The sequence below is a fragment of the Trichosurus vulpecula genome, chromosome 3 (genome assembly GCF_011100635.1).
Source record: "Trichosurus vulpecula isolate mTriVul1 chromosome 3, mTriVul1.pri, whole genome shotgun sequence".
Taxonomy (NCBI): domain Eukaryota; kingdom Metazoa; phylum Chordata; class Mammalia; order Diprotodontia; family Phalangeridae; genus Trichosurus; species Trichosurus vulpecula.
The window spans coordinates 6,137,486-6,157,292 of NC_050575.1; the positions used below are offsets into that span (position 1 = coordinate 6,137,486).

A 19,807-nucleotide genomic window follows, 5' to 3' on the forward strand; every position below is an offset into this window, starting at 1 on the left:
TCCAGGATCAGTTCCTTGCCACAATGAGGTTTTTAAGAGAGAACTAAAGGGTCAAGGGTAACAGCGAAAGAGTAATGAAATAGTAAGATTAAAAGCTTACCTCTTCTGGCCTATCTTGTCCTCTGTGAAATAAGGAGGACTGGACTAGATGATTGAGAAGGCCTGTTGGGATGCTCTGTGTTGTATGACTAAGGTCCTTTAAAATGTGAGTTAATGTTTGAACATTCTGTCTCTTAGAACATAAGGTCTCTTTAGTTTTACCTTTCTAGGAATCTCAATTCACAATTCCGTATACGTTCAAAGAGAGCATTATGTCGTTAGGTTATTCATTATAACTAGTTAGTAAAGTGGATTGAGGCTTGGAGTTAGGAGGACCTGAGTGCAAATCCTACTTCACATACCAGCTATACGATCTTCAGCAAGGGACAAATGAGACAACCCTTCTAGCTCTAAAAATCTCTGGATCCTATGATCTGAAAGCCCCTTCATCACAAAAGACATAAATAATTTCCTCTAACAGAATTCAATCCAAATAAATACTTTAATCACACAATCATACTCCATTCCCACAACATTAATCACACAGTGCAGGCATTTTTTAAAATACTCACATGAACAGGTACAGTTTATTAGGATAATCTGACAATAATAAATACTTGTAAACTTTTTAATCTTTTATTCATGGTAACTGAACTTTTGCATTTGTAACAAATCAAAATGTTTGTTTGTATAAAGCTTCCATTATGAATGCTAGGTAATTTATGGCCACACTCCCCAGTTTCTTAACATAGAAAAGGTAGGTATTGTTATATGACCTGCAGTCTTCACAAATAATACACAAATAATGTAACCAGCTATCAGAAATTATTCTATTTTATACAAAAATACATTTGAAAGATCAAAATACTAAAAAAAGCTGTTTTGTAGGAATTTGAAATCAATCTGGCACACTAAGGATGAAACTACATCACTTAGGATCTCCTAAGCTCCTGACCCTTCAAAACAGAGTGCTGGTGTTCAATGTATACTAGATATTTTTTACCAAAAAAACAAAACAAAACAAAAAAAACCAACTCTTCAGAAGTTAAAAAAAAATCAAATTGTAGTATTAATGCAAAAAGTTTTTTTTAAAAAAGAGAAAAATATCAATATACCTATGTGCATGAAATGTCGAAACACTCCAGTTTTTAAGCTAAATCACTGCATTAACGGTACTGTGTATTAAAAGGTTTCTACCTTTGATTCGCTAATGACTGACCAAAAAAAGGCTGCCTATAAATAAAACCAAAGCAGGCTGCTGGAGTCATTTTCAGCTACACAATATAACCCTCTATCTTCGACGTAGGATTTAATTAATAAATGATTGTTTAATTGGCTAAGATTACACTGAAAAATAAATGGGATTAAAACTCTTTCAATGAACAAGTTTGATAAATAGGAGTGGCTGTGCACCCTACAATAAACTGCAAGACAACTGGAGACGGCAAATGGTGACATTCCTAAGTTTTATACCATTATTTACACGTACTATGCAAATATAGAACTTGATAGCGTCCCAAGAAGTACAAATTAAACTTACACTTGACTTTAATATACTTAAGGACAGATCATGAAAGCCATTCTAATGTATGACAGCACGTTTAAATAACATATATACATACACATGAGTATATACATATAATAATGATACCACCTTGTGTTTACATAAACCCAACGAACTGAAAGAACTTCATGAACATTCCCCCTAATTTAAGGAAGGGGAGCAGAGGGAGGAAGAGAGAATAAAATCCCCACCTAAAGGTCATGCTAGTCTCACCCCAATGCGAACAGGGTCCTGTGACAATCCTAGTAATTCAGGGCTAACTAAAGTGAAGCTGAGAAGCTCATCCGTTCCCTCCACACCACAAAGCTAAATCTGAGGTGGAGGGGCTAGAACTACTCCCTCCCGACTTCCAGACAGGTCCTCTTCAGCACTTCTGAAACTCTGGGACCCCACAGTGAAATGGAAAAGGGTGAAGAAGCCCTGCTCTATAACAGTATGTGACTTTTTTAAATACAGCATATGTATACACGTCACTTTTATAAACACATTATTAAGATTGCTGAATACATTTTTAAATGTTTTTTAAGAAGTAGAAGCCATTTCTAAAATGGGTATGTAGTTAGTGTCTTAGAGCTGTAAGGGACCATGGAGATGAGAGGATCTTGGTCCAACTGCTTTTACACTTACTTTACAAATGAGAACATTTAGGCCCATAACTAGGGAATGATTTGTGTTATCTTAGACAATGAAACAGTGGCAGTGCCAGGACTACAACTTAGGTCTCCTGACAACTAGTCCAGTGACCCGGCCTGCCTCTAATGACCTCACAGGGACAATTATCTGTGGCAATAATTTGTTTTTAAAGGCAATCTCAACCTTCATTTTAGTCGTTAGTCCAAAATCTTCTGCCTATTAAACCTTTCCCCATAGTTGTACAATTTTTTTTAAACTCATCGATTTAAATCATACTTGTTTTTGCTACTACTGTCCCACATTCTTGAATAGAGCCCTAACAAGCAGTCTACTAGACAAAAGATCTGCACAACATCGGCCGTCTTCACATGATCAAAAATGGACCAGATACATTGTACATATGTGAATGGAACACAGGAACTAAAATTCAGAAAACAGAGGAGAGTCCATGTTCAGAGCTTTAATTTAGAAAAATGGGAATGTTTCTGTTTTTAATGTTTCTTTTTTTTTTAAATAATAAATATTTTCCTTGCTTTTCTTTTTTCCAGTTTAACCCAAACTTTAAGAATGGGGGCGGACTGTAGATTTTACTAATTTATTATCTAAAAAATAACTTTAAAGGGACATAAAAATCTCTTTCGAATACCATTTCATTAAACTGGAAACCAAAGCTAAAGGCAAACTTGGTGGTTGTTTTTTAAACTTTCATACACAAAGCACATGTTCAGCATTCAATGTATTTGTAAATGATTATAATTATGGAGAGAATAGGGGCAGGATTTAATGTGAAAAAGAGATAATTTGTTAGTTCCACAACAGCAGTATCCAAGAAGTTAAACACTCCTTTCCCCTTCTTTCCCATTAAATAACTGTATTTAAATGCAATGTGAAACATTCTTAATGAAATATATTTATAAAGCGCTTTATCCACATTGTCTGATTTGAGAAGAGATGTAAATTATGCTGTGAATTACCAGTTACATTAAATTAAGCAGGGAACACTTAAGTCAAAAAGTAAATTCCAGTTACTAGAAGCATTTAAAAGATGTGAATGCTTCACAAAGCAACACCCAGCACTTTTCCGAAAAGATCAAAGCACTAAGATTTTATCAGACTAAGTACCTAAAGCCGGGAAGCACTCTACCCTCCAAAAAAAAATTACTTAAAATTCCAAAAACATCAATACATTTGGAAGAACACTTAGTTTTATTTAAAGATGCTTAATATTATACAAATATTCAAATACAGGTACTGTACATATACACACTTTTAGCCAAGGTACATTTTCATTTACACTAACTTGCAAATTCTATCCACTCCTTTGCTGTGATGCATTAGTATGGACTATTGGCCTGGATGTGCAAATAGTGTTCTATACAACCAGAGGTTATACAAGTACTTGTTAAAGCAGAATTTACAAAGGCAATTTCTGAAAGATTTTTGTTAGCTACTTAAGAGTTCATGTTAGAGGTGGACTTTTTTCCTCTGGACTATGCATTTATGTGACCACAGAAACACTAGAGAGAAGTAAAAGAATGGAAACTAAATGTCTTAATTGTACAGTAAGACACACTTTCATCTTTTACTGAGTTCATAATTGATAAAACACTTAACCTGTTATATAGTCAGCTGATATTCCACTTTGAAAGGATGACTTACTCTGGGGTTTTTATGTTTATATACAGCATGTTTGGATTTCTCCTTAAAAAGATTAAATCCTAATAATAACAAAATGCTATAAAAACTATATAGCTTAATTGGTGTCAGATTTGGCAAAAATTGTGCTGTGCTTGTGCAGTTAACTGGTGTCAACTGCACTAGTGATGCACAAATAGATGGCCTAATTCTAAGATTACCTCTTTTAAAATTTCTAAAAAGAGAGAGAAAATGAGTGAAAATTCAAATTTCATTTTTTAATATCTTAGAGTAATTTGGACCACTGTATAGACTGATATTTCTTAATTTGAAAAGCAACCTAATTTTCTAGACTATGACTTAAAAAGTAATATTCTGAAATTCCTAATAACAGAATTTGAAGTAGCATATTACAAATTTAAACGGTGCCCAGACACGTAATTATCGTTTTATGCTCATGTCAGATACACATAACGCCAAGAAGACTGTTTCGGGTAGCAAATTCTATCTCACGCCTACCTAGTGATTTACTTGATATTAACCAGTCAGTCTTGAGAAAGTTTTCTAAGAATCTTGGGATAAATAAGTGTCATTTCTCTGAACATATTCTAAAGATTGTAAATTATATAGAGGCACATAAAACAATCTCACTTTTAAATAAACTTACTTCATTCAAATGTGACAGGCTATTAAAACGTACAGTTAGCCTGTTAAAGTTTTTACTTTGAAACAGTTAATGAAAGCCAGGGGGCTACTACTGGTTCACCTCAAAAAAGCAAACGACACCCTTCCTTCCCTTCCCCCCACTGCACCCAGCCCTACAGCAAACTCGAAATCTCTACCTGCTTAGAACTAACGGTACAGTTTCTAGTCAGTCGGGAACAAAGCGAGCAATGTCATCTACATTTAAATACACTTTGTCAAAACCTTCATCACACTCACTCATCTTCACAAAATGTTAAGTTTCTAACTCACATGACCTTGTATTGTCTACACATTTTGCAGAATAAATTATTTAAAGTGCAACACAATAGAACATGTCTGAAAATGGTCATTTTTCCCAAAAAAATCCCTCAGAAACAAGGGTGTGAGTGTATGCACATGTGCATATGTTACATAATGTATTCACAAACTGTTCTTAAAAATATAAATATTAAATGCACCTTTTCAGGAGATGTTCGTCTTCCACATATTCCTAACAAGAATCCCACTCGCTGCTATTACTCACAACCACAACAGCTGCTTTGAACGCGTGACATTTTTAGTTCTGCGCATCAAAGAAGGACAGCTGACAGGTAACTTTTAAGGGCTCAGAAAACACTGAATTCCATGTGTCGTAAAAGGGCTGCTTCTAACAACACTTCAGCTATCGTAAGAGAACTATGGTTGACATTTTAATAAAAGCAAGCACATGACCCAACTCACATGGAACTAGCCATCGCACATAATGAGTAAGAGTCATTTCTAAAGGCAAGTATCAAACTTGCCTTAAAAACATCAAAGGTTTTCGCTACAAGTTTTGATATGAAATTGCTTAACTAAGAAAAGCGTCTGCTCCTGAGATAAACACAGTAAATTTAAATTAGTCCCATCTAAAGCTGCCACTGGGATATCACGTTCCTTACTTCCACTTTCATAACCTTCGTAAAGAGTCATATTGGAAGTGTCAGTCCTCCCCTTGGCGCCATTTTTGTGATTCGTCTTGTCGAACATCTGGTCTAATTTGGTTTCTCATTCCACCTAAAACATTTGATGTTGCTTCTGTTGCGACAATCAGAGGTTTAACTACAGCTGGTGGAATCTGACGGAGGACTTCTCCTACCGCTCCAGTAACACCCCGGTTCTCATGCTCTCTAGCAGCGGTTTCATATATGGTTTGAGCAGTGTCTGCAATACCCTGATGTAGAAAGAAAAAAAGAACAGACGTTACTAGAACAGCAACAAAATCCTTCTTAATTTGGAGTCTCTAATTTAAACTGTAATGCATATTTTTGGTCTATTTATTCAAAATTTCACCCATAATTAGAAAACATAAATTATGCTTTGGAGACAACCAACCAATTATTTTTCACTTTAAAATTATAAATTAAAATAAAAGGGAAGAATGATCTAATATTTTATTATAGGATTTCTATGCAAAAAAAAAATATCATATTTCAACAACCAAACACACCCATCAGAATGATGATACCCTACTAGGCCAACACTAGATTAATGGCCCATTTGTAACATACTATGATCCCTATGGCATTAGCTTGTCCCTCTAATGTCATTTTGTCTGACATTGGGTTTTCTCAGCACTAATTAAGATTAAGTGGGGTAAGGCAATATGAAAAAATATTTAATAACCTAAAAGTATTTTTTCTGGTGGCACCAACCTACCAAGAAAAGTCTTTTTAAAAGTTCTTTTAAAAATAAATAAATAAATAAATGAAATCCTTGATTGTAGCTTTTTTGATTTGACACTAGACAAGAAAATGAAATTTACTAAAACCCAAATAACTGCTTTAGTATGATTTAAATTAGTTTATGTTAGAAAAGATGGCTATAAATAAAGCATTCATTTAGAATGAGAGATAATTTTTAACACAAGAAATTATATAAAATCATTTTAATTTTAAAAGACAACTTAAAATACAAATAAATACACTAAATGAAATCAACAGAGAAAGGAAGAACCTGTTTTAAGCATATAAACAATACTGCTACAACAAATTTTTCCTTGTCTTAATTATAATTCCATAAAAATTATCTTGACCATCAAATAGTAAGTCCTACAAATAAATATTCCAGTAACTTGGATGAGAGCATCAAATTAAAATATACAAAAGAAATTATAAAGCAAGAAAAACCACAACTCATTTTTCTAACCCAGAGAGAATTTTAGAACATACCAACAAGGAAAGTTTGGAAGGCATCTATCATCCTGTGATGCTTGTCCCAAGCCAAAGCTCAACCCTCTAGGGCACAGCTACCCAACCTCAGGTTTTCATTGAAACAACAGACAGTACATTTTGATCTGCCATTTTAGCGGGAGCTCTGCGGTAGCCCGACTTCCTTTACTAAAGCATGTATGTAAATTTCTGTGCTTGTAGGCCGGCCACATACCACACTGCCCCGCCGCATTTTGGACAGCCCTGACTTCAGGCAAGGCAAAGAAGACTTCATTTTTACTCAATATAGCAATGCTAGAAAACAAATTATATGACAAGGAGAAAAACGGCGAGGAGACGGAAACATTTTCAAGCCAAAGCTGTGGCAATAACCAATATTATGAACCGTGAGCAAAAGTGAGGAAAAAATCCTTAGATATAAGTGAGGCCTTCCCCAACACTGAGAATTATGTTTTCCAAATTCTATTCTAAAAGAGAGGAAACATCTATAAATATAATTGTTTCTGTTCTCTTCAGTTATCAAGACCTAAGAAGGAATACTTACTACCATACGGCACGTACATGTCACTTTGTATTTTATCTGATCATAGTTCCTCCTCTTTAAGTTTTTGATATATAATTGAAATTCAGTTTGATATGATTCTTTTACCATTTCTAACCATAGAGAATCCCCTGAATTTCTCCTCTTATAATGATGCTTCTGCTACTTGCTCACCTACCTTCCCTTTCTCAAATTCGTTATCTCATTTCCTCACCCATTCTTTGTAGCCTGGCTTGAATCCTTTCGAAATCCTTTTACTTTGTATAAGTCCAATAAAATCTGACCCAAACTTAGCTTTTGCTTAGTCTCCATAGCTCTCCATGTGATTTTATCTCTCTGAATTAATTCTAAGCATTTTCTACTACCTTTCTGTTCCCTCTGTGCCTTAAAAAAGATTAAAAATAAAAACTGGCCTTTTTCCATTTCTAAGTAACCCCTAATCTTTTTCTGGCAGCCTTTAAGTTCTACTCAAACTTTTTCGGAGCAAAAACTACTAAGGACAAAAGACCTAATTCTCATGACCCCGGAATAAAATTGCTTTTGAGAAGACTCCAATATGAAAACTCCAATTAAAGAGATTAATTCAATCAGAAATAATGTTTTTATAATTGTAATACTATAGGCCAGGCCTGCACAACCTGTGGCCTTCAGGCCACTTACGGCCCACAGGCACGCCACAAGATTCCAGGTGGCTAGCATAAAATGTAGAGGGTGTTTTCCTCTACACTTTTTGCAAGCTGCCTGAAAATCTTTGGGGGGCTGCAGGTTGTACAGGCCTGCTACAGACAATGTGTCTTTTGTCTGAGAATGCGCCTACCTGAGAGTAGAGCAGATAATCATTAAAAGGATGGTTAACTTTCTTTAAGCTACAGCAATTCATGAAGACTACTCTGAAGTGACAGGTTTGTAATCTATGCTGGTAGACAAAATACTCCAATGAAATTAGAGATCCTCAAAATATTAAAACATGAAAGAGCAGCCTGGCGCCCATCTCACAGACCATCAGTTGTCCACCTAATACCAATACTTTACTTATAGCTATTCTCATTTTCTTCTTTCTCTCTGCATTTTTAAAGGGGATTATACAGGTCGTCTCTTCATCAGTGTAGACAGCAACTCATCAGTAACAAATCTTAAAGAGATACCAGAGGCACTGAGAGATCTGCCCATGGTCACAAGGCCAGCATGAGTGTTCCTGCTTCAAAAAACAGTCTTCTTATCACTCATTATTTAGCAGCACCTTTCCTTCATTTGCAACTGACATTCCTATATACGGTGTTATTAACAATTCTCTCCAAACTGTACTTTCTTGTCTCTTTGAAACTGTTTCCAATAAACATGGTGAGTTTTTGATGAAACACATGAAATTATTCAAAAAGATCTTGGACTTACTGTGGGTTTAGTGTTCACTCACTCACCTCCTTCACGACACTATACGCTTTGGCCACACCTTCCCTCAGGTCTACTGGCTGATGCGCTAAACGATGATGAGAAAATCTTTTCATTTTTTTGGGGTCCATTGAAATTGTACCAGGGGATACCATGTCATAAGCAGTCTCTGCTGCTGCCTAGAGGGTTGTACCAGGAAATAAGTAAAGAATTCTCAATAAAACATTAGATGACAAACATTTTCTTACTTGATTCTTGGCCTACTTATTATAAATTCCACAGCATTGCTATTCCAGTAAACCAACTATATTTGAATACATTTATTCAAATTTATAAGTCCTGTCATTTTTTACTAAAAGTCAAAACTTCCCTAAGAAAACTTCAAAATGTTTATAGTTTGATGTTTTTTTCTATTCAAAAATATGCAGTTTTTTTATTTCAAAAACAAAAAAAGACAACTGAATCCTAGTTTTATGCAAATTGCTAATGTCAAAAAAAGAATATATTCAACAATGTCCTAGCACCTATGATCTCACCCATAAACAGAGTGGTCTGTGCATTTTAAAGTTGCAGCCAGGCTCTCCAAAACCCAACAGAATTAAGTGTTTGCTCCAGGATACTTCCTTGAACTTGATTCTGATCTTTGTTTTCAAATAGGTAGACATGTTACCAGTTCTGCTAACTTACTTCTTTTAAATTTATCTGAACATGCAAACATTTGACCACTTATTTGTGCTTTATTCCATAAGCTGGTAATACTATCTTTGGAGTGAAGTTAATGTTGGTGATTAAAATACACCAAGAGCTAAATCATTAAAAATTTCTAATTCTAACCTTTCCCACACTTAAACAACAGCTTTATTTAAAATAACATTTTAACAAAACTTTTCATGTGCTTCTTTGTCAAAACCATAGTTTCATAGCCATAAAAAAGTACCTGTATAGTTTGAACCATTCTGTTTGTTAGTTCCAAAGCAGCCATTGCTGTTGAAGTACCAAATGAAGCTGCTCCTTTCTGAAATCCTCTTACAATGCGGCCATCCTTTCGGTACTGCTCTATTGGTAACCAGACCAAGTCCTTCAGGCCTTGCACTAGAATACATTGAGGGCATTAATTGATCTAAATCTCAAAAGCTATCCTGTCATTCTAGCTAGATGGTTATCCACTCCCCAAACCCTCATAAAACAAAATTTAACTCACCTAATTGTACTAATGAATGTATAGGCCCAACACCTCCCAGAATTCCTGGCAGCTGGTTCTTCTTAATATCATTAAGCCATTCCGCAATTGCATAAGAGAATAATTTGTCTACACCTAGCAAACTACATAGCAAATATACATTAGTAAATATGGAAGAAATCTGATATTTTATGATGAGTAAATTTTCCACTGAAAAAAGTTAAACAATTACAGCTATGCAGTTTGTTAAAAATAAAAATTGTAAAACTAATCCTCTAAATTCCTACCTGAATTTCTCTGAATATATTAACAATTAGAACTGAATTACATAGTCTTATACAATACCAAGGTTAACTTAAAACAGCTGTGCTATTACTCTAATTTTATACATAACAAACAGAAATGTGCTGAATTTAAATGACTGGCTTTCAGAAGCAAAGGACAAAAAAGAACTATAAGTCTCCGATTAGTTCCTAGCCATGAAGACTTCTGTCTTCTAGACTCCACCAACAAATATATTTTTTTTATTTTCCTTACTGTAATATAAGAAAATGTTAATATTTTGTAGTGCTATCTCATACTCTAAAAATAATAATCATTATTATGACATCATTTTCTGAGGGCTAAATCCTGGCCCAAGAAATTCTACTTCCATGCAGCACAAATTAATTTTTCTTCATCAAGACATCAAGAATTGGTGGCTTCATGTTGGTATGGAGATACTCTTCACCATGCAAATCACAACTCATTTATAACTTAACAAGATTTGAAGAGTTCTATGAAGTTCAGAAAGCTTAAGAGACTTCCCAAAGGTAAAAACAGCTAGCATGACAGTGTCGAGAAACATGATACGAACTCAGGTCTTCCTCTATATCATGCCGCCTTATGACTCCTACTTAACTCTACTAAAAATGAAGCTTCTTTCTCAAAACTACTTTTGAATTACACTATTTAGGAAAATTAAGTTTTAAAACCTGCTTTAATTTCAGTACATAAATTTCATATCACAGCTCAACTCACCCATGTCGATAGAAAAGCCTCTTCAGCTTTAGTTCAGAACAATTTAATTGTGCAAGACCAATCAGAATTCCAGCTAATGTACCCTTTAAAATGAAAAAGAACAACTTTATTTGAAAATAATAAAGTATAAATGCCTTATTACTATTTTCCCATTAAATTTATCTCTAGGTAAGTCAAAATAAAACTGATGAAGATTAAATATTTTAAAAGGTAAAAATGTATTTTGTAAATATATACAACAAAAACTTTTATCAATTTTTAAGCAAAGTATTTTAAAATTAAGCAATATTTAACTTATCCCAAAAATAAAACACTTAACCTTTCATAAAAAGCAAGTATGAATTAACAATTCTAATTACATAAAGTTGAAAACTTCTGTACCAACAAATAAAAATTCAGTAAGAAATGGGAAGTAATTTAGAAAAAAATCTTCACAAGACATGTCACTAATAAAGGTTTAGTGACACAAATATAAAAATAAGAGCCTTTCCTCACTAGAAGTGTGATCAAAGGACATGAGCAGGTAATTCTCAAATGAAGAAATATAAGCTACCATATGGACTGAAAATGCTGAAATAAATAAAAAGAGAATGCAAACGAAAGCAACTCTCTAGTGTTATCTCACTAGATTGTCAAAGATTACAAAAAGAGGAAAACAGCCAATTGCTGAAGGGACTGAGACAACAAGGAATCTACTGCACTGCTGGTGGAGCTGCACTTGATTCAATTCTTCTGGAAAATAACCTAGAACTATAACTACAAAGTCACTAAATGTACATACTCTTTGTGGGGTTTTTTGGTTTGGGAGAGAACTGAACAGCTGGGTCTACCTTGCCCAGGCTAGAACTAGACTGGCTCATTCATTGATAAGCATGGAAGGTTTCACCTGCTCCATTTCTGACCTGGGCCCACTGGCCCCTTCTTGGGCAACCTAATGTTCCTGCTCAGTCCCTCTTCCACTTCTGGGACCCCACTAATAAGGATTTAGTGGGACACCTGATTGACTTTGGCCTTAATGAAGCTCAGAACTCACAAGCTCAAGCCATCATCAGCCTCCGCATGACCTAGTATCAGAGATTACAGGTCTGTGCTACCTCACCCAGTCTGTACATACTCTTTGCGCCAGCAATACTATTGCTAGGTTTGTAACCCGGGAAGGTCAGGTACAGGGGAAAAGGACTTACAGGTTCAAGAATATTTATAGCAGAATTTTTCTACTGTGGCAGAGAGCTAGAAACAAAACAAATTCCCATCAATTAGTATTAGCTATACAGGGTATATGGTGTAATGTCTGAACGAATCAAATATGAAAGTGTTGTTGTGTTATTCGTCCTTTGTACTAGAAGAGGATCAATGACATCATGATGTTGGGGTCAAGGTGCACTGTGCTGGACTGTGGCTGATCAGTCCAACATGAGCTCTAAAGGCTCTACCACAGGTCTGGCACAAATAGTTCATTTGAACATTTGGGATGGAGATGTCTCTAGATCTGTGCATCTTACATTTCCTTTGTGCTACTGCAATTCTACTTTGCTCATGGAGTACAGTGTCTTCTTTGATGCAGACATGCCACATCAGGCATTTCTTCAACAAGGGGAAAAACAGCACCAAGGTCAGCTACCACGCTGATGGTAAACTAATTTGAAAAGGCTACAAGCCAACACTAAAGTAGAGGGACAGTTGATGCGTGCCTTTGTTGGTAGATGGTTGTGCACTCAACGCAGCCTCTGAAGCTGAGATGCAACGGAATATCGACCAATTCTCTAATCCTTATGCTGCTAACTTTGACCGGAAAATCACAGGGAGATTCTCCACCATATGAAAGTAATGGAATCTTAATGCACCATAAGAAGTGGAGAATATAAAGATTCTGAGAAATATGGAAAGATAAATATGAACTCACACAGAGTAAAGTGACCTGAACCAGAAGAACAATCACGTGCAGGAAACAACCCTGAAAGATCTCAGAACTTTGACTAAAATGGGGATAATGAACCATCTCTTCTACCTCCCCTTGGGGGAGATGTGATGGAGAAAACAGATATGGATTCTCATACATGGCCCATATCTTGATTTGTTTTACTTGATTTTTCATATTTACTCCAAGGACGTATGGAGGAGACAGAGGTGGAGAAAAAGGAGGTGGATTTATGGATAGTGACAGGTATGGGGGGGAGGGTAGTTTAAAAGTATTTTAAAAGATGCAAAGGGGGGGTGGAGCAAAGATGGCGGCTGGTAAGCAGGGACTAGCATGAGCTCCATACCGAGTCCCTCCAAAAACCTATAAAAAATGGCTCTGAACCAATCCTAGAATGGCAGAACCCACAAAACAGCAAAGGGAAGCAGGGCTCCAGCCCAGGACAGCCTGGATGGTCTCTGGGTGAGGTCTATCCCACACGGAGCTCGGAGCTGGGAACGGAGTGGAGGAGAGCCCAGCCTGAGCGGCGTGGACCAACCAGACCAGCAATTGGGCACTGCATGCCCTAGCGCCCTGAATCAGTGAGCTGCGGCAGTTACAAGACTTCTCAACCCACAAACAACAAAGACTGCTGAGAAGGTTAGTGGGAAAAGCTGCGGGAGTAGAAGGAGTTCGTGGTTTGGCTTCCAGCCCCGGGGGCAGCGGAGGTGGGGCAGCCAAGGCTGTTGTTGCTTCCGGTCCCAGGCCCACCTGGTGGGAGGACTTAAGTGGCGGATCCGAGCAGGAGTGCACAGCCCACTGAAGATCTAAGCCCAGTCCAGAGTGGGGGTTGGGGAAGGAGCAGTGCTAGTGTGACAGAGCCGGCACCTCCCCCCCAAACGTGGAACCTAGAACTCTCTAGTCTACAAGCAGTCATACCCCACTGAAAAACTCAAAGGTCAACTTAGTTGGCTGGGAAAATGACCAGGCAGCGAAAACGCACTGAGATTCAGTCTCAGACTTTGGATTCTTTCTTTGCTGACAAAGAAGACCAAAACATACAGCCTAAAGAAGTCAATAAAGTGCAAGAGCCTACACCAAAAGCCTCCAGGAAAAACATGAACTGGTCCCAGGCCATTGAAAAGCTCAAAAAGGATTTGGAAAAGCAAGTTAGAGAAGTAGAGGAAAAATTGGGAAGAGAAATGAGAAGGATGCGAGAAAACCATGAAAAACAAATCAATGACTTGCTAAAGGAGACCCAAAAAAATACTGAAAAATACACTGAAGAAAACAACACCTTAAAAAACAGACTAACTCAAATGGCAAAAGAGCTCCAAAAAGCCAATGAGGAGAAGAATGCCTTGAAAGGCAGAATTAGCCAAATGGAAAAGGAGGTCCAAAAGACCACTGAAGAAAAAACTACTTTAAAAATTAGATTGGAGCAAGTGGAAGCTAGTGACTTTATGAGAAATCAAGATATTATAAAACAGAACCAAAGGAATGAAAAAATGGAAGACAATGTGAAATATCTCCCTGGAAAAACCACTGACCTGGAAAATAGATCCAGGAGAGATAATTTAAAAATTATTGGACTACCTGAAAGCCACGATCAAAAAAAGAGCCTAGATATCATCTTTCAAGAAATTATCAAGGAGAACTGCCCTGATATTCTAGAGCCACAGGGCAAAATAGAAATTGAAAGAACCCATCGATCGTCTCCTCAAATAGATCCCAAAAAGAAATCTCCCAGGAATATTGTCGCCAAATTCCAGAGCTCCCAGATCAAGGAGAAAATACCGCAAGCAGCCAGAAAGAAACAATTTGAGTATTGTGGAAACACAATCAGAATAACCCAAGATCTCGCAGCTTCCACATTAAGAGATCGAAGGGCTTGGAATACGATATTCCAGAGGTCAATGGAGCTAGGATTAAAACCTAGAATCACCTACCCAGCAAAACTGAGTATCATGCTCCAAGGCAATATATGGATTTTCAATAAAATAGAGGACTTTCAAGCTTTCTCAGTGAAAAGACCAGAACTGAATAGAAAATTTGACTTTCAGACACAAGAATCAAGAGAAGCATGAAAAGGTAATCAAGAAAAAGAACAAGAAAAAGAAATTGCAAGGGACTTACTTAAGGTGAACTGTTTTGTTGACACTCCTACATGGAAAGATGATGTGTATGATTCATGAGACCTCAGTATTAGGGTAGTTGAAGGGAATATGCATACATATATGTTTATGTATATATATGGGTGAATGTGTATGTATGTATATATCTATGTGTATATGTATATATATGTGTATGTATGTGTGTGTGTGTGTATATATATATATGTATATATATATATATATATGTATATATATATATATATATATATATATATATATATGGAGAGAGAGAGAGAGAGAGAGGACACAGGGTGAGTTGAAGATGAAGGGAAGATATCTAAAAGAAATAAAATCAAATTAAGGGATGAGAGAGAAACATACTTAGAGAGGGAGATAAGGAGAGATAGAATGGGGAGGATTATCTCACATAAAGGTGGCAAGAGGAAGCAGTTCTGTGGGAGTAGGGGAGAGGGCAGGTGAGGGGGGAATGAATGAACATTGCTCTCATCAGATTTGGCCTAAGGAGGGAATACCATACATACCCAATTGGGAATCTTACCCCACAGGAAAGAAGAGGGAAGAAGATAAAAATAAATGGGGGGGATGATGGAGGGGAGGGCTCATGGGGGTGAAGGTAGTCAAAAACAAACACTTTTGAAAGGGGACAGGGTCAAGGGAGAAAATTTAATAAAGGGGGATGGGTTGGGAAGGAGCAAAATATAGTAAGTCTTTCACAACATGAGTATTGTGGAAGGGTTATACATAATGATACACATGTGGCCTATGTTGAATTGCTTGACTTCTTAGGGAGGGTGGGTGGGAAGGGAAGAGGGGAGAGAATTTGGAACTCAACGTTTTAAAATCAGATGTTCAAAAACAAAAAAAAAAAAGTTTTTACATGCAACTAGAAAATAAGATACACAGGCAATGGGGCATAGAAATTTATCTTGCCCTACAAGAAAGGAAGGGAAAGGGGGATGGGAGGGGAGGGGGGTGACAGAGGGGAGGGCTGACTGGGGAATAGCGCAACCAGAATATACGACATCTTGGAGTGCGGGGGAGGGTAGAAATGGGGAGAAAATTTGTAATTCAAAGTCTTGTGAAAATCAATGCTGAAAACTAAATATGTTAAATAAAAAAAAGAAAAAAATTGTTTGATAGCAAAAAAAAAAAAAAAAAAAAAAAACAACAAAAAACTGAATGTTGCAAAATATAGTGAAGACACTTTGGCCCCCCAAAAAAGAGATGCGAGAAGATACCCTTGCTGCTTTGAAGAAGTGGGGGTTCATTAGTATGGAACATTGCTTATAAAGTATTTTTTTCTTGGTAAAAAAAAAAAAAAAGATGCAAAGATGGGGGGAAGCGCAGAACAAATCAAAAACAGAGTAATTTGTTAAGACCTGGATAAACTTTTATATATGTATATATTATGAATATACACTCACACATACACATATGTATATATGTAAATATGTACTCACAATTACTTTTTTAAATACCATGACAGAAGTTGTTTTTTGTACATTTCTCACCTGGCTGCACTACTTTAGACTTGTCTGATTTTACCAACCATGTTCCAGAAAGCTCATTATACAGAAAGCCTCATGCCCCTTGCAAGATTCCTTCAGCCTTGAAACTCTACCACATCACTTTCCCTGTGATTGGGGAGTGAACTCCAAACTTCCAATATGGAGGAAACTCAGCTTAGAACATCTCCTCCTTTCTCATCCAGCTGCACTAGCTTGGGACTTTCCTGACTTTTCTACCATGCGCTTGATGCTGGGTACCTTCTCCAGGGGCCCCCTCCTTCCCCTTACTTTCCAGCTTCTTTTTGTGTACTGTCTCCCCCCAGTCCCCAAGACCATCTTTTTTCATATTTGTATCACTAGTACTTAGCACAGTACAAAAGTGTTAATAAATGTTCACCAACAGGGGGGCGGAGCCAAGATGGCGGCTGGTAAGCACGGACTAGAGTGAGCTCCGTACCCGAGTCCCTCCAAAAACCTATAAAAATGGCTCTGAACCAATTCTAGAACGGCAGAACCCACAGAACAGCAGAGGGAAGCAGGGCTCCAGCCCAGGACAGCCCGGATGGTCTCTGGGTGAGCTCTATTCCACACGGAGCTGGGAGCTGGGAGCTGGGAGCTGGGAACGGAGTGGAGCAGAGCCCAGCCTGAGCGGCGTGGACGATCCAGACCAGAGGCCGGGCGGAGAGGGCCCTAGCGCCCTGAATACGTGAGCAGTTACCAGACCCCTCGACCCACAAACACCAAAGACTGCGGAGAAGGTTAGTGGGAAAAGCTGCGGGAGTGGAAGGAGTTCGTGGTTCGGCTTCCAGCCCCGGGGGCAGCGGAGGTGGGGCAGCTACAGCTGTTGTTACTTCCGGCTCCAGGCCCACCTGGTGGGGGGAATTAAGTGGCGGATCACAGCAGGGGTGCACAGCCTGCGGAAGATCTGAGCCCAGTCTGGACTGGGGGTCCTTGGGGAAGGAGGAGTGCGGCTCTGACAGAGCTGGCACCTCCCCCCCAAACGTAGAACATAGAACTCTGTAATCTACAAGCAGTCATACCCCACTGAAAAACTCAAGGGTCAAGTTAGTTGGCTGGGAATATGGCCAGGCAGCGAAAACGCGCCGAGATTCAGTCTCAGACTTTGGATTCTTTCTTTGGTGACAAAGAAGACCAAAACATACAGCCTAAAGAAGACAGCAAAGTCATAGAGCCTACAACCAAAGCCTCCAAGAAAAACATGAACTGGCCCCAGACCATAGAAGAACTCAAAAAGGATTTGGAAAAGCAAGTTAGAGAAGTAGAGGAAAAATTGGGAAGAGAAATAAGAAGGATGCGAGAAAGCCATGAAAAACAAGTCAATGACTTGCTAAAGGAGACCCAAAAAAATACTGAAAAATACACTGAAGAAAACAACACCTTACAAAATAGACTAACTCAAATGGCAAAAGAGCTCCAAAAAGCCAATGAGGAGAAGAATTCCTTGAAAGGCAGAATTAGCCAAATGGAAAAGGAGGTCCAAAAGACCACTGAAGAAAATACTACTTTAAAAATTAGATTGGAGCAAGTGGAAGCTAGTGACTTTATGAGAAATCAGGATATTATAAAACAGAACCAGAGGAATGAAAAAATGGAAGACAATGTGAAATATTTCCTTGGAAAAACCACTGACCTGGAAAATAGATCCAGGAGAGATAATTTAAAAATTATTGGACTACCTGAAAGCCATGATCAAAAAAAGAGCCTAGATACCATCTTTCAGGAAATTATCAAGGAGAACTGCCCTGATATTCTAGAGCCACAGGGCAAAATAGAAATTGAAAGAATCCATCGATCGCCTCCGCAAATAGATCCCAAAAAGAAATCTCCTAGGAATATTGTTGCCAAATTCCAGAGCTCCCAGATCAAGGAGAAAATACTGCAAGCAGCCAGAAAGAAACAATTTGAATATTGTGGAAACCCAATCAGAATAACCCAAGACCTGGCAGCTTCTACATTAAGAGATCGAAGGGCTTGGAATGCGATATTCCGGAGGTCAATGGAGCTAGGATTAAAACCTAGAATCACCTACCCAGCAAAACTGAGTATCATGTTCCAAGGCAAAATATGGACTTTCAATAAAATGGAGGACTTTCAAGCTTTCTCAGTGAAAAGACCAGAACTGAATAGAAAATTTGACTTTCAAACACAAGAATCAAGAGAAGCATGAAAAGGTAATCAAGAAACGGAAATTGCAAGGGACTTACTAAAGTTGAACTGTTTTGTTTACATTCCTACATGGAAAGATGATGAGTATGATTCATGAGACCTCAGTATTAGGGTAGTTGAAGGGAATATGCATATATATATATGCATATATATATGTTTATGTATATATATAAGTGAATGTGTATGTATGCATGTATCTATGTGTATATGTATGTATGTGTATGTATGTGTATATATATATATATGTAAAAGAAAGAGAGCAGACACAGGGTGAGTTGAGGATGAAGGGAAGATAGCTAAAAGAAATAAAATGAAATTAAGGGATGAGAGAGTAACTTACTGAGAGAGGGAGATAGGGAGAGATAGAATGGGGTGGATTATCTCCCATAAAGGTGGCAAGAGGAAGCAGTTCTAGGAGAGGAGGGGAGTGGGCAGGTGAGGGGGGAATGAGTGAACCTTGCTCTCATCAGATTTGGCCTGAGGGGGAATACCATACATACTCAGCTGGGTATCTTACCCCACAGGAAAGAAGAGGGAGGAAGATAAAAAAAAAAAAATAAAAGGCAGGGGGATGATGGAGTGGAGGGCAGATGGGGGTGGAGGTAATCAAAACAAACACTTTGGAAAGGGGACAGGGTCAAGGAAGAAAATTCAATAAAGCGGGATGGGTTGGGAAGGAGCAAAATGTAGTTAGCCTTTCACAACATGAATATTGTGGAAGGGTTATACATAATAATACATGTGTGGCCTAGGTTGAATTGCTCAACTTCTTAGGGAGGGTGGGTGGGAAGGGAAGAAGGAAGGGAATTTGGAACTCAAAGTTTTAAAATCAGATGTTCAAAAACAAAAAAACTTTTTGTATGCAACTAAAAAATAAGATACACAGGCAATGGGGCGTAGAAATTTATCTTGCCCTACAAGAAAGGAAGGGAAAAGGGGATGAGAGGGGAGGGGGGGTGATAGAGGGGAGGGCTGACTGGGGAACAGGGCAACCAGAATATACGCCATCTTGGAGTGGGGGGGGAGGGCAGAAATGGGGAGAAAATTTGTAATTCAAACTGTTGTGAAAATCAATGCTGAAAACCAAATATGTTAAATAAATAAATTGCATTAAAAAAAAAAAATAAATGTTCACCAACAGATCCTTTTCCCTATTGTTCATGTCTTGAGATATTTATGATTGAA

At 37.6% G+C, this 19,807-nt stretch overlaps 1 protein-coding gene across 1 annotated transcript in view; it reads right to left on the reverse strand.

The window, feature by feature from the left end:
• Positions 1–522: 522 nt before the first annotated feature.
• The window catches only part of ATG2B (autophagy related 2B), a 138,762-nt gene continuing 119,477 nt past the window's right edge, over positions 523–19,807 (reverse strand). Inside the window, exons 38-42 of the mRNA XM_036748867.1 lie at positions 10,896–10,978; positions 9,897–10,018; positions 9,633–9,787; positions 8,725–8,874; positions 523–5,768 (exon numbers count right to left, since the gene is read on the reverse strand). Of these exons, the coding sequence (XP_036604762.1) occupies positions 5,538–5,768; positions 8,725–8,874; positions 9,633–9,787; positions 9,897–10,018; positions 10,896–10,978 (741 nt within the window). The 3' untranslated portion in view covers positions 523–5,537. The remainder of the gene's footprint in view (positions 5,769–8,724; positions 8,875–9,632; positions 9,788–9,896; positions 10,019–10,895; positions 10,979–19,807) is intronic.